General features: G+C 53.8%; 1 protein-coding gene across 3 annotated transcripts in view; it reads left to right on the forward strand.

Annotated features, from left to right (window-relative positions):
* Window positions 1–14,603, forward strand: part of UCK2 (uridine-cytidine kinase 2) — a 102,106-nt gene extending 87,503 nt beyond the window's left edge. For all 3 annotated transcript variants that reach the window (XM_055333921.1, XM_055333922.1, XM_055333920.1), the window contains exons 4-7: window positions 1,404–1,546; window positions 7,438–7,535; window positions 9,809–9,857; window positions 10,662–14,603. In XM_055333921.1, the coding sequence (XP_055189896.1) occupies window positions 1,404–1,546; window positions 7,438–7,535; window positions 9,809–9,857; window positions 10,662–10,801 (430 nt within the window). In that variant the 3' untranslated portion in view covers window positions 10,802–14,603. The remainder of the gene's footprint in view (window positions 1–1,403; window positions 1,547–7,437; window positions 7,536–9,808; window positions 9,858–10,661) is intronic.
* Window positions 14,604–14,947: the final 344 nt, after the last annotated feature.

Below are 14,947 nucleotides of genomic sequence, written 5' to 3' on the forward strand. Positions count from 1 at the left end.
CAGAGGCTCAGGCACATCACCTTGAGATCATGACCTGAGCTGAAACCCAGAGTGGTCTCTTAACCGACTGTGCCCCCCAGGTGCCCCCAGGCATAGGTGTTTTTTATTTTTATATTTTTAAAGATTTTATTTATTTATTCATGAGAGACAGAGAGAGAGAGGCAGAGACACAGGCAGAGGGAGAAGCAGGCTCCATGCAGGGAGCCTGTCATGGGACTCCATCCCGGGACTCTAGGATCATGCCCTGAGCCGAAGGCAGGCGCCAAGCCGCTGAGCCACCCAGGCGTCCCGATAGGTGTTTTTTAAAAGCTCCCTAGATGATTCTGTGTTCATCCAGAGAACATCACTGTTCCACAGTGTCTCCTACTCTTATTCACCTGGTCCTCTTCTGTTGTCTTTTCTGCCCCACATTCTGCCACTTTGGTAGTCACTCCAGCAGCGCCTGCCTTAGAATTTAGACAGGAACCCAAGGCTCTGAGCTAATAAGGAATCAAAGAGTGTTTATGGGAGGGAAGTTCAGTGCATCCTCTTGACTTGGCAGCCGCCGACTTCCCTGTGTTTCCACTGATAAACCCATTGTCTTAAGGAACCTTAAAAAAAATTTGTTTTCTTGGGTTTTATTCATAAATGTCCACGTGAGTAGTAAGTCTTGCAGCGGTTACTATTACTTCCCTTTCAGTGACTTTTGAGCAAGAGTCAGTAGGTGATGCTTAGGACAGAATCAGATCGCGACCCTGTGGGGTAGATGGAGAGGTAATGGGTACCCCTGTCTCATCGAGGAGGGTGGGAGGGAGAGGAGGGGGGGGAGGAGCACCCCACAGCCCTGACCCACGGCCACAATGCTGCTTGTGGTGGAGCCAGACCCGACAGAGCTCCGGAGGCTTTCCTTCCCTGTAGATGCTTCCTCTCCTCTCCCCTCTTTCCCGCAGCTTCCTTTTTCTGCCTCCTCCTCTCCCATCCCTTCCTGCCTCCTACCAGTTGCCTCCGCACAGGGGGAGGGGTGGGGTTGTTGGGAGAAAACTGTGAGTTTCTGTTTTGTGAAAGTTCAGCGTTAGCTTCCTTAAATGCCGGGCACGAGAGCATTCCTGGAGACGCCTCCAGGGAAAAGAAGAAATCACATCTGCTTCTGTCTGTTGCTATTGTGCGTTCCACAGCATGTTATCTGTCCCCAGGAGACAGTTCAGAAGAACTGGTCAGAGGGGACCTTTGCCCCAGTGGTGATGGCCCTTTGGCGGGTCTTCGTCGGTGGTCCGAGAGCTCAGCAGGGCTGGGGGGTGAGCTCCCCCTTTTGGTCCTGCTGTACACGTATGGGGAAGGACCCCCGACTCAGAGACAGATGCTGTGTCCTCCTCCATGTGCTCGCCCTGCCTGGTTCAGCCCATCATCTGCTCTGTGCTTTGCAGGAAGGAGGAGACAGTCACTGTCTACCCCGCGGATGTGGTGCTCTTTGAAGGGATCCTGGCCTTCTACTCCCAGGAGGTGCGAGACCTGTTCCAGATGAAGCTTTTCGTGGACACAGATGCGGACACCCGGCTCTCCCGCAGAGGTGCGTCCTATGAGCCTCTGGTGGCCCCGGTGGGTGGCCCAGTCCAACTGAGTCAGTTCAGCCCAGGATGTCCTGCTGATCAAACATTGGGTGACATCTGAGGAGGGATTAGTCTCTGTGGGGTTTTTTTTGGATGATGAAAGGTTTGTGAGGTCACGGAGATGAAATAAGTTTACGTTTTGGTTTTGCTGGGAAAAACTGTGATTAAATGCCCAGTTCCTTATGGTTTTCCCAAAGGCATCGTAATCAAGACAGGAGCTAACTGTAGGCCATCCAGGGGCAGGAATGAATACCTAGTACCTGCAGCACGGGGCAGCCTGTCCCAGCAGCTCACTTCTCTAGCCCTTTCTTCTCCAGAAAGCTCAGTGGAAGTTTTGTCATGCTGTCCGGCCAGCTGCGGAGCAGGGTCGGTCGGTCGCTTCCTATGCAGCCCTTACTGAGGGTGTGCCTGAGTGAGTCTCTGCCTGGTGTCCTGAGGACACAGAACTGCCCTTTGCTGGGGAGCGGAGCCCATGAATTCAGCTCCGCAGGACATTGAGCAGAGCCCTTGCTCCCACTAGAGGGAATCAGGAGGCTTCATGGGGGTGTGCGAGGGTGATGACGTAGACAACCCAAAAAATCACGGTGCAAATGCAGACCCACAGGGCTTGTTCTGGGAAGCAGGTGGCTGGAGTTCCTAGAAGGCTGACCAAAGAGATGCTAGACATTGCTTGGGGCAGATCATAGGGGCTGTGGCTTCCGATTTGGTCCCTGGTAGACAGGGAGAGAGCTACCGAGGGGTTTTGAGGGCAAGTGAAAGGGCCTTGGGTCTCTTTTGGGGAGATTACTCTGATGGAGCAGATGGGAGTCAAGACTGCAGGTAGGGCTGCTGCAGGAGGTGGGGCAGGGCAGGGCGGGGAGGGTTGGGGAGGGACATGATGGTTCGAGCAGAGTCAGAACATGACAGCCCCCACCCCCCAACCCCCGTGGGGGCCAAGGCAGGGTATGGGCAAGGAAGAGAGAAAGGGAAGTGGAGGCAAGTGAGCAAGACTTCGAGTCCCTGTCGCGCAGAAGAGGAACGAGACCCAGGAAGTGACAAGGGTGGCTCCTAGTCACAGAGCAAATCATGGGCAGAATTTTTTAAGTTCTAGCCCTTCTGACCTCAAAGCCCGTGATGATTTCTCTTCTCGGCTCATGAAACAAATTTGTGGTTTATCCACTTAAGCCCTCTCTTTGCAAGAACTCACAAACAGAACCAGCAGAATATAGAGGAATGAGTCCCTGAGTTTTGTCCTCCCCAGGAGTAGCGTCTGCACTTGATGAGAAGTGAGTTGTGGTGACAACTTCTGCTCCTAGGTGGGGTCGGGGAGGGATAGAACTTCGCGATGGACGACAGGAGAGTGGCAGGCCCATATTCTAGTCCACGGCCTCCAGCTAGCTTTGGGACTTTGGTGGTGACTCTTGGGACTCGTGTGATGTCCCAGGCTCAGGTTTCTTAATGGGTAATATGAAGGGGACAGCCCTGTTTTTAGGGTCGTGACTTTGGCCAGGAAAGAGCCGCATGGTCTTTTTTAATAGTCAAGGCCTGAGCCTGCCCATCCCTCACGCATCTGCGCCAGGGCCTGGCTTATCACCTTAGTTCCCAAACCCAGGTCCTGCCTTGGTTGATCTGCTCAGTGTCCCCATTACTTTGCCAAATCAGGGAGGCAGCACGATACACCCGGGTGAAAAGACTGTGGAGTCCCATGTACTGGACTTAAATCCTGATTTCACCATCTAGTAGATATGGTGACCTCGGGCAGGTTATGTCGTAACCTCTTTGTACCTGTCAAATAGGGGTAATCCCATGGGTTGATTCGGTACCGACCTGTATCCCTGGGTCGTGAGGATGAGGGGCAAACACAGGAAAAATGCCTGGTGGGGCGTTGGTTGGTAACAGTCCGCGTGCCGGATCAGAAGCCTGCTTTGCCTGAGATAGTGGATGTTCTGTTTTCCTGAGTTTCCCTCCAGGACTGGTCAGAAGCTCTGGGGGGTCTCCACGTCCTCAGGAGCTGGGACACGGAGCTGATGGCATCATCGCGGTACAGTCATGTTTGAGGGAGGAGGGTGCGCGAGCTGAGGTGCAGGAGGTGAGAACCAGGCTCGAGAACTACAGGATTCAGGGTCCTTGGAAATCAGACTCTCTTGGCCTGTGATTCAAACAGATCATTGTGGCGCCGATGACACAGAAGATCCCCCTCTTGCTCCTTTGTCCCAGGATCCTTGTGCGAAACCGGGGGTAGGGGGGGACACATGAGGTGACGGTGGCTCCCTGTGGGGTTTCTCCGGGTCGGTCCTATCACCCCCGCATTCCCGCTGCTCCCGGGGAGGCTGCCGCTTTTCCTCGCAGACCTTCTGTCTTCTCGTGTCACCTGCTGGCGAGTCCCTTCCGTGGTGGACTTGGCAGGGCCTCTCCACATGCTGTTTCTACAAATTCATTCTCTGCCCACGTAGGACAAAAACCATGCCTGGCATGTGCTTTGTGGGAAGGGAGGGTGGGTTCGTCAGGAGCAGCCGCTGGGCAGAAGAAGTTCCTGTAGACTTGATTGGGGTCCTGCTTTTACCCCCACCGCATGTCCTGCTTCCTGGGCCTGCGACCCCCGGGGTCAGGATTCCAGGACTCCTCCGTGTGGGGCCATGCAGCCTTGGAAAGACTGACCTCCACCCCCTGGGAACCCCTCGTACTGCGGGGGTATTGGCTTCTTTCAGCTTTCACCGTCCCTCCGTGTGTGTTATGTACTCTAACCTGCCCTCAGATTCGGGGGCCGGGAAGAATTGAGGGGGCCACGGAGGGCTGACCCCTGCCCTCTCCCCTGCTCTAGTTCTGTGTCCCGTTCCCACAGCGTCAGGGCTGCAGTGGACCTTGGGACAGTCTGTTGTGTTCACTACGGCAACACGTTTCCTTGACTAGTTTTCAAAGTGAATCAATCGACTGAGCAATGGAGGAATTGTAATTTAGTCCAGGTCCTTCTAGATCTCGTCCTTGGCTTTGGCTGACCAGAGGAGCCCTGGTGGCTTTGGAAGGGCGGCCGTGGAAGCCAAGCTGGGAAGGTGGGCAGACGGGTTGTTTCCTGCCCTTTACCCCCTCTTCGGAATGGGCCTTTCCTTTCCGAGCAAATGTGCCGAGTCAGAGTGATGACCAGGTTTCGAGTCCCTGGAGTTCCCGGGTTGTGTCAAGACCCTGTTGAGTCAGTCCTTGGCTTGGCCCTGTTTCCTGACTCGGCCTGAGGAGCGGGGCACTGGGGAGACTGGGGAGCAGTGACCTGGCTGGCCTTGTGCTGTCCCGACCCAGCTCAGGAGGGGTCTCAGGGTGCTGAACGTGATGACTTGGTGGAAGGCTCTTGGGGAGCAGAGGTGGGTGATGCCTTTTACTTTTGCACATTCCTAGCATCTGGGCAGCATTCTCACCCATTTCCTGTTTCCTTTTCTGGGGTAGAAACTGTGGGAGGCTCCTCTCTGTCCCCTGTTTCTCCCTCTCCCCTGCGTCTTTCCACGTGTTGGAGCGCCGCAGGACCTCCCCCCTCCCTCAGCTCTCAGCTGCGTCTGACCTGCCCCCCTGAGCCCACCTGAGCTCACCTGAGCCCACCTGAGCCCACCTAAGCACACCGATGCTGCCCTCCCAGGAGTCTGCTCTGTCAGGGAGCCATTGCTCCCTAGAAGCTTCCCAGATTCTGTTACACTGTAACCCGTGGTAGGAGCTCAGGTTGATGAATGCGCACGATGCACCAGCCACGGTACTGAGGTTTTCTGTACGTCTCCCTGTTTTCCTGACCTTCTGAGGAAGTCTCTGTATCGTGTCTCTGTTTTACAGTTAAGGAAAATGAGATTCGCAGAGGTCGAATAACCTGTCTAAGGTCACAGAGGTAAGAGGGAGGGGTCAGGATTCACATCCAGCTCCGTTCTGCCTGTCGTACTCTCCGTGGTGGCCCCAGGGGTCGCCGTGGGCCCCCAGAGCCGACTCTGTGTGACTCTCCCCTCTGCAGTGGCGTGGCAGGTGAAGCTCTTGGGTCTGCGGGTCACCAGGGAGCCGCGGGCCTGGGCTCAGGGCAGTAGCAGAGCTACGTGAGAGGCCGTGTGCCCGTGTGTGCGTGCTGGACAAAGGTTCCCGTGCTGCCAGAGCCATCAGCACTTGTGTGAAAAGCGTGTCCTGTGAAACAAGCACATCAGGCCTCTGCAGGACTTCTAAGGAAAGGCTGCCTAAGTGCGGGCGGGCCTGTGTTTGTTTTTTTTCCCTGGTCCTGATACCCTTTGCCCTGGCTTCCTTTTTTTTTGCTTTGTACTTTATCTGGAGACGTGAAGAATTAGAGGCCACACTGACTGTGTGTTTTGGCCGAGGGGAGCTCGGTGGCCGGTGTGCCAAGGGCCCTGGAGGCCTGTGGGGATGAGCCACGTGGCGGCTCTTCGGCCTCCTTGGCCACGTCTCCCTGGCCCAGCCGCCAGGCCCCGCCTCAGAATGCCTGAGAACACCATCTCCTGGCTCGGGGAGGCACCGCCGCTAGCCTGACCCTTGATCAGCGACCAGCCAACCCTCTGATGACCCGGGTTCATCAGAGCAGAGAAATCTCCCTGTAGATTGAGGAGCTGCTAGAGGAGTCCCTGCTATGGCACTGTCACCCGACCCTCTGGAATGTGGTATTCCTGACAGTCTTCTAGTCGTCTGAGCTCCCAGGTCCCTGCCAGCCCCAGTCCTAATCACAGGCACCTCCCTCCTTCCTGCCCCTGCCTGCACGGGTGCACGCGCACGTGAAGCACAGAATCACCTAGAGACACGGCTTTCCAGAAATTCACCCACAGGCATTCCCTGGTTTGTTTGCAGTGAGTTTCCTCCCACGCTGACGCCAGAACCTATGGTCTCGAGGAGCCCCCAGGGGCCTTCCTGAGTGGTTGTTGATGGATAGGGTTCCCCTTTGGGGTGGGAGGTGGAAGATTGAGCGGCTGTGGTACTAAGGTTCACAAAACATCTGTAGGGCGGGGTGTTTTGACTGAGAGAATCCCCTCCCAAACTCTCATTACCGAGTTTGGGGGAGAAACTGAGGCTCAGGGCAGTTAGTGTAGAGTGGCTGAGCCAGGACTCCAGTCCCTTCGGTGGTGGTCAGACCCTTTTCTGTTTTTGTGTTTTGTTTTGTTTGACAAGAGGCTCTATTAAAATAATCAAGGTGTTTGATGCAAGCCCCTGAACCACTGCCCCAGAGGAAGAAGGTGGAAGATGGTGAGCGTGGACCCATCCAGGTGGCCCTACACCTCCAGCTCACCGTTTCCAACACCGTGGTGTGGTCATCTTTCACCTAAGTGGTGTTCTGCTCGCAGTCCTCTGTGCTTGGGGTTAGCAGGAATGGCTGACCACAGCTGGACCCTCTGCCTGCCCTCCACCCCGTAGGGGCTGAAATGTGGGGGGGAGCCAGGCGCAATCAGGTGGCACGTCGGCAGTAGGTCAGTGGACTGCACACAGGTAAGTAAGTGCAAGGGGACGGCATCCAGGTGAGCAGGGGGCCCTTTGCCAGAGAGCCCCACTGCTTCTCTGGGCCCCGTCTATTTCCCGTTCCAAGCTCTGCAGGAATGTCCTGCTTTTTACGTTGTGTCACACTGACATTTTATTTGGGTCAAATGCTGCTGGAAGCCAGGAGACTCTTGGCTTAGGCCAGACAGAGATCGTTTGGTCAGAGCCAAATTTGACTATAGCCATAAAAATGTAACATGTTTTTCTTGAAGCTGCTGCTGACCTGCTCTTGGTCAAGTCTCTCAGGAATCCAGCTTGTGAATCATCCATCCAGAGTAATTGTGGCGTCCATGTGAGCCGGGTCTGCCTCACGGAAGGCGGACACGTGTTGGCTCATGCACCATTTTCTTGATTCTTGTTTTTCCTTTTCTTATAGTATTAAGGGACATCAGCGAAAGAGGGAGGGACCTTGAGCAGATTTTATCCCAGTACATTACGTTCGTCAAGCCTGCCTTTGAGGAATTCTGCTTGCCAGTGAGTTGTGTCCTTGGTTTTGTTTTTTGTTGAATTTAGAATTTAAAACTTAACCCGTACAAATAAAGGTATATAAGTTGACGGAGCCCCCCAGCCTGGATTTCATTCCTCTCCGAGGGATCCTCTGACCTCCAGTCCCAAGGAAGGGCGGACTTTGGGGCTTTGTGTGCTGCCCAGGGTGTTCTCTAGGAGCTGTAGGCCATCATCTCTGGCAGAGTGGTCCCTCGGGGGGCCTGCTGTCTGACTCCAGCGAGCTCTGCGCCCCTTGCTTGGTGGGCTCAAGCTGTGACGGTGCACCATCTCTAAGCAGAGGCTCGGCCATCTGGGTCTTCCAAAGGTCTGTGATGGTTGCAGTATTGGTGCGTGCAGAGGGCTTCTGAACCTCTTCCGCCACCGCGTGGAGCCTCCCTTTGAGCTTGTCTTTGGGGCCTGTGTAAGTTCCTATATGGGAAGCGTCCCACCATGCTGGAATAAGCTTCCATACCTCTGCCCTGGCACAGACGACTCCTTCCTCCAGTGGCAGCTAGGAACTCTCTGGGGAGGTGGCTTTCAGGGAAAGAAGGTTGGGGATATGGGGAATTTTTAGCTTTCAGCGAATCATCCCTCAGCACAGGAAAAACTCTGAGCTTCATGGGGACAGGCAGGTGAATGTTGAGGGAGGGCCACCAGGGTGTGGAGTGGGGGACGGAGGACTGGTAGAGGAAGAAGTAGGAGATGATGTCGTCTGAGAAGAAGTGTTTAACTCAGGAGACGCCTGCACCTGTGTCGTGTGTGTGTCTTCACCAGGTCGACTCCCTAACGATTTATAATTCAGCTCTGAGAGAAAGCAGGGAGACATGGGGACTTAGCCCGAGCTTAGGCGATCTCTTCTGGGGGACTGGAATCCTAGGGCATCGAGGCGTGGGGATTTCTCGGGTTCTCATTGTTATTAACGTCTTGCTTTCTCCTGGAAAAGTTTGATCTCAAACTGTGTGTTCCTTCAAGTCTGTGAGTAGGTTTTGCGTCAAACCAGACCAGACTTTTGTTTCCGATATGGGACAGGTGGACTTTCTGAGTCAGCCTGAATCACGCCGATGCCCTGCTCATTCCTCTGGAGAGCTCTGGGTCACAGGATTAGGTTTCTGGGCAGAGGGCAGAGGATAGCTGAGGAGCCAGGAAATTCTATCCTTCCATCTATCTATCTTCTCCTGCTCTTTTGAACTTAGGTAAACTTATGATTGGGCATAAATGAGCCTTAACTGCCAATTCTCTGCTGTTTAACTTAATTATCACGGAGCTTAGAATTCTGCATATTTTCTGGGTGCTTTCTCCTTGTCCCCACAGTCCAGCCCCTCTGTGCTCAGGGAAGATCAGGTCACTCCTCCATAAGCCAGGAGTTTGGATCTGATCAACAGTCTGCCTGGTTCAGGTTGGATTTGGGCCTGACACAGCTACATTTGAACGGTTTTGGTATAGAAGATGCCCACATTCTGAAGACAGTTTTTATTTGGTCTCCTTCTAAATGTGGGTCATACACCGGAGCACAGTTATTTGTAAACTGGTCCACAAAAATCTCAGTAAAATAAGAAAACGCAAAAGGGAATGTATCTAATTGTGGCTTTTGTTTTTGTTTTAAAGTGGGATCCCAGAGCTGATGAAAATGGTCATCAGTGGGGGTCGTCTTTCCTGGGTTTGTTTACCATTTATTTATTTATTTATTTATTTACTTACTTACTTATTTTTAAAAGATTTTATTTATTCATGAGAGAGAGAGAGATCAGAGACACAGGCAGAGGGAGAAGCAGGCTCCATGCAGGGAGCCTGACTGTGGGACTCGATCCCAGGACTCCAGGATCACGCTCTGCACCGAAGGCAGGCGCTAAACCGCTGAGCCACCCAGGGATCCCCTTTACCCTTGCTTTAGGATCAGCGGTGTCACCTTTCAGACTGTGTGTAGAAGTCCAAGGTGAACCACATCCCTTTTAAATTTGGGTTTTTCTAATTCACATTTTTCTTAGTAGGGAGGGCGCAGTTATGAGTTGGGTTTGAAAGACTACGTTCTCTGCAGGCCAGAGCTTGAACAGTATTAAAACATTAATAATGAAAAATCAAGAGACTGATTTATTGTAATTTAGATAAAGGGGGTAAAAAATACTATGCTCGCAGCCTCAAGTGCCGCTCTCTGGGGTCAGTGGTGGGAAGGCTGACCCCACTCCCCATAACCCCTCAACAGGGGCTTGGGCTGCTTTCTCTGGAACTCCTCTTTAATGCCTTGTGACTATCTTTCTCCACAGACCAAGAAATACGCTGATGTGATCATTCCGAGAGGTGTAGATAACCTCGGTGAGTCCTGGTGGGGGGTCATCCCATGGGGCATGACTTCTACCCTATGTCAGTCATACTTGGGGCAGGATGTGGTGACCAAACTAGGCTCCATGGACAGTGGCTGAACCACTGTTGGTCTGCTCTTGGGGGCCAGAAAGGAATTTCTGCCTACATGTTTGGCCTTGGGGAGAGGCCCCCATGCATACGTGCATAGTGACAAACAGGAACTCGTGCTTCTCCAGCAGAAAGCAGAGGGCTGGAGATTGTCCTTGGCTGTCACTCCCAGCAATGACCCTCAGAGGCCTTGCATCCAAGGCCACCCTTTAGCAAAAGTACATTTTCATCTTGATTTAGAATGACCTGCCATCAAGGTAGCCCTTCTGAAAGGGAGCTGGTTGTGTTTATTTATCTATTTATAGGTTTTGGCTGGTCTGAGAAGTAGGGGTACTTCTGGATTTCTCATTCTCCTTTTAATAAATTTCAACATCCTCCGCTTAAACAGTTAATTTTTTTGGCTGAACCATTTGGTGTCCATCATAGCGATGAATATATTTCACGGTGTCTTCTTTTTTTAATTTTTTAAAAAAGATTTTGTTAAAATATTAATTTTAGAGCTAGAGAGAATCTTAAGCAGGCTGTATACTTTATATTTCTAATGCTGAGAACAGAGAGCCCCATATCACATTTTCCTTGGAGGAAAGAACCTTCTTCTGCAGGGGTCAGTCTACTTGGGACTTGGGGGGGCAGTGCTGATGGGTCCCCTGGTGGAAGGCTGGTCCCCTCCCTGCACCATCCCTAACGCGGCCGCTCTGTGCCCCACAGTGGCCATCAACCTCATTGTGCAGCACATTCAGGACATCCTGAACGGAGGGCTCTCCAAACGGCAGACCAATGGCTATCTCAACGGCTACATCCCTTCACGCAAGAGGCAGTCATCGGAGTCCAGCAGCCGGCCACATTGACCCCTGTCTCCTTCAGACCCGGCCCCTACCTTCAAGAGACAGGAGGAGGGATCAAGAGGCTCTGTTCATCCGTACATGTGGTTTCCTATGACATTTGCTGTATTTAAGAAAACACCATGGAGATGACATGCCTTTGTTTTTCCTTTTTTTTTTTTTTTTTTTGCTTCGGAGCGGCGAAACGAAATCGAATTTGACCCTGAGCTTAAATGACAAACTGTGCCAACTACTACTGGTGATGCCTAATTATGAATCCAACGTGTAACCAGTTATAAATACATACATATATATATAAAAGGATCTATTTTTGTGTAAATGTACAAATACTGTAAAGCTGTTTGCTGTAAGTATTGTGCAGAAGGGCCTGTATTTGAGTGTTTGAGACTCGAGCTGGAGTCTCACCGAGAGGCCGTTGCTGCCGTGTTCCGGGAGTGGGGTGGGATGGGGCTCAGGCTCAGGCAGGGGTGTGGGGGGAGGCGGGCAGCGGAGGAAGGAGGCGCATCTCACGGCTGTAGTCTCTGCAGCTGGAGGATGGTGGAGTTGGGAGCCTTGGGTTGCCCCTCCCCTGCCAGATGCCACCTTCTTGGAGCTGGAACTTAATGGTGTGTCGACAAGAGATACTCTTTCCTTTTTCCTTTTCTTTTCTCTGCTTTTCTTCTTCTTCTTCTCCTTTTTTAATTGTTTTCATTTTTTTGAGTTGAAATTAGGCAAGACCTCAGCTCAAAAATCAAACTCAGGGAAGAGACCCACTGAGGAGAACAAGTCTTCTGTGTTTTCTCCTTGCCCGCTGCCCCACCTCTGGCTGCCCGGGTCGCTCCTGCCCCTCCCTCCCTCCGTCCACTTCTCAGCGTCTCCAGAAGCCAGAGCTGCCTCTCCCTCCTTCCCCGAAAGGGATCTATCTGATTGGCTCATTTCCCAGTAAGATGGGGAAGGAGAGAGTAGAATGGGACCTGCCGTGGTGTTCGAGGAAACGCTGGCTCCCCCTGCCTCCCAGGGAACTCCTCCAGCAGAGTCCTTGGGCCTTGCTCCGCAGGTGGCCTCCGGAGTCTGGGCTTCTGGGCTTCGGCTGGGGACTTCTGCTGGCAGAAGGACGGCTGGCGACCACCCTTCACAGGGTGGTGAGGGCCCTGCCCGTGCGGGGAGTGAGTGCGAGTTTCTGTTCGCCCAGACTCAGGGACTGGTGGCCGGATGGTCCCTAGCAGCGGCCCGGCAGGCTGCCTTAGGCCATAGTTACAGGGTTAGAGACGCCCACCTGTCCTGAGGGCTCCCTCTCCGGGAGAGGTACAGATGCCTGCAGATCCTTGGGGGAGGAGGTGGGACCAGGCCAGCCCTCGCAGGTATGACGCTAGGGTCCTCAAGCCTCCGCTTTTAACTGCAGACGAGCCAGAGGCTTTCATTTCTTGGTTGACCACGTCTGTGCCCTCCAGGCCAGGCTGGCAGCTGCCCCACGGCGGCTGCCGGCACCCGAAATGTTTTGGGGAACCTTCTCCCTCCATTGCTTTCCTAGCCCACTGGAGCCTTTCAGGAAAACCTGACACTGCTACTCTCGAGTCACACCGAACTGTCCCTCTGACCTAGTGACCTCCACCTTTGGTCCCCCTTTTCTGGACTCCATTCGGCTCTCACTCTGTTTGGCTGTTTCAAAAAGTCAAACCTCCTCCCCCGCAGAGCCTCCCCCACCCGAGACTTTCAGGAGACGGCTGCGGGCTCTGCAGGGAGCTCCCTGTGGCAGCCGCTGCCCGCTCGGAGCACGGGGAGGCTCCCGAGGTGCCTCCATCTAAGGCCGGTCAGCTCACCGGGTTGAATACGTTCTGGAATGTTTCAGAACCAGTATTCTCTTTGTCGTCGTGCCCTGTATGGTTCTAAGATGAAGGGCGGGTGGCAGGCTTGGGTTAGGATCCTGAGGACCCAAGGCCTTGCTGGGGCTTCCCTGTGCTCAGGGGCAGCCCACCCCCGTCTGGGGGAGCCTTGGCCTTTCGGTGGGTAGCTCATTCGACTGTACTTGAAGCTCCCAGGTGCCAAACCATTTAGTGCCTTGGCTGTCTGTCCCACTGCCTTGGAAGATGGAGTCTTCTCATCTCTGAGCCTTGACGTCCTTAGCTGCTTCCTCATCTACCTGTGGTGTTGGGACCAAGCCTCCAGTGTCTCTGAGTAGCCCAGTCCTCGCTGGGAAATGGCTCGAGGGCTGCCTGGCCTCCTGGGAAAACCATCACCCATGATTCTTGGTGGCTTGGCTTGGGGCACCGGGCTGTGCCTACTGGGCAGCACCGGCAACTCCCTCGGTTCTGTGATACACTGTGTCTGGAGCAAGTAAGGGATGAGCAGCTCTGCCCCCGTGTGGCCACCCCAGCATTCAGCTAACTCTCTGAACTTGAGCTTTCTATATGACAAATCCTGGGCTTGGTATTTTGAGAGTCACTAGATCTCTGGTTCCACTGGAGAGTCAGGGGTAGGCTCCTTAGACCAGACACCATGACCCTAGGCCAGAAACCATGACCTGAGTGCTCTGGGTCCCCTCTGTGGTCCAGGGGGGAGGTACCGACAAGCTGGATGGGGTAATGTTGACTACGTGTGCATGGGAGTCCTGTGGCTTCAAAGCTGCCCAATGGTGCTTGCTTCTCCCCCACACCCCACTCCCCGGCCCAGGCATGACCCACAGACCAAGTGTTTTGGGGAACAAGCATCCAAGCTTTGTGTCCTGGGAAGGCCTGACCTCATAACTCTTTCATGCTAATGGAACTTGTGCTGACCCGGGTTTCTTTTTCTTGGGCAGCCTGAGGCCGGTAGGGGCAGAGAGACTGTTGGAGTCTGTATGAGGAGCCCGCAAGTATTTAGACCCGAGGAGGTGAATTTGGTTTGCAGTGAATAGGATGGACCCTCGAGGCGGTTAGACAAGGGGATCCCTGAAGAACAGGCCAGGGGAGGTCGCCAGGGAAGGTCTCCAGTTCATCCTCCAGAGCCAGCGGTTCCGGCGACAACTTGCTCTGGTCTTGGCTGCCCAGTGGTCACGTGGATGCTGCTGCCCTCCCTCTCCTGGGCTCAGCAGCGAACACTTGTCTCTGGGCCCAGGGCAGATTGCCAGTCTCTCGTTAGGCCACTAGGTCAGACTGGAGGCTCCTCAGAGCGGTTGGGAAGCAAGAGGGACGGGAGCCCAGTCAGTTTGTGTATCGCCTTTGCTGTCCTTGTTCAGCACCCTTGATCTGTGCTAACACCTAAAGGCTGGCAGAGGGAAGGGCAGCGTTTTCTTCTGCTCTGGAGTCTCACCCCTGCCTGTCAGTGAGTCCAGCATCAGGGACCCATGCTGGGTTAGGCAGGCTAGGGCAGGTTCTGGATTGCAGGGCTGTGCTTCTGGGAAGGACTGCCTAGATTTCCCTAACTGCCCTTCACCCTACCTCAGGGTGGGGTGGGGTGGGGGGAACAGGCCTGGTGTGCAGTACAAGGCAGAGGACAGGCTGGGGAGAGCACTGGGGTCAGTGTGGGGTTCAGAGTCCCCTTTGATCTTTTGTCTTGGGGCCCCGTGCTGCCCTCCTTACTAGGCCAGGTGGCTGGTGTTCCAGTTCAGCTTCCTTGCTGCTCTTAGAGGCAGTGAGGGCCTAGCTGGTCCTGCCTCAGGAACAGGGTGAGTAGCTAGAGACGTAGGCTTGCTTTCTTTCTTTCTTTCTTTCTTTCTTTCTTTCTTTCTTTCTTATGCTTGCTCTTCTCCTTTTCTTTCTACCACCCTGCCCTTATTGTTAGTAGCTACAAAAATGACCACATACTATGTACTTTGCTGTAAATAAAGACTGAACAACAACAAAAGAGCCAATTCTTGTCTCCTTTGTGGTGTTTGGGCAGGAGGAGCAGTGACTGAGGCCAGTGGGCGTGAGGGCTCAGCGGATGTGACCAGGGGGCTGCATGCACGCAGCCTGCTGTCCCTAAGCCTTGCAGCCCTGGGCTGGACCCCAGACCTCAGCCTGGAATGCTGGTGAGAGGTGCCCCTGTGCATTTCTCTTCTGTCCCTGTCTCTGTTCCCAAAAGCCAGGGCCAAGGTTTCTGGGAAGGTTTGGATCTCTGGAATGTTCCAGCTCCGCATCATGCAGTTATTGCCAGCTCCTCCGTCACTGCCTGCCCTGAGCCATTCACCACTCCTTCCCTCACCTCCCACACTGA

The sequence above is a fragment of the Nyctereutes procyonoides genome, unplaced genomic scaffold (genome assembly GCF_905146905.1).
Source record: "Nyctereutes procyonoides isolate TBG_1078 unplaced genomic scaffold, NYPRO_anot_genome, whole genome shotgun sequence".
NCBI lineage: Eukaryota > Metazoa > Chordata > Mammalia > Carnivora > Canidae > Nyctereutes > Nyctereutes procyonoides.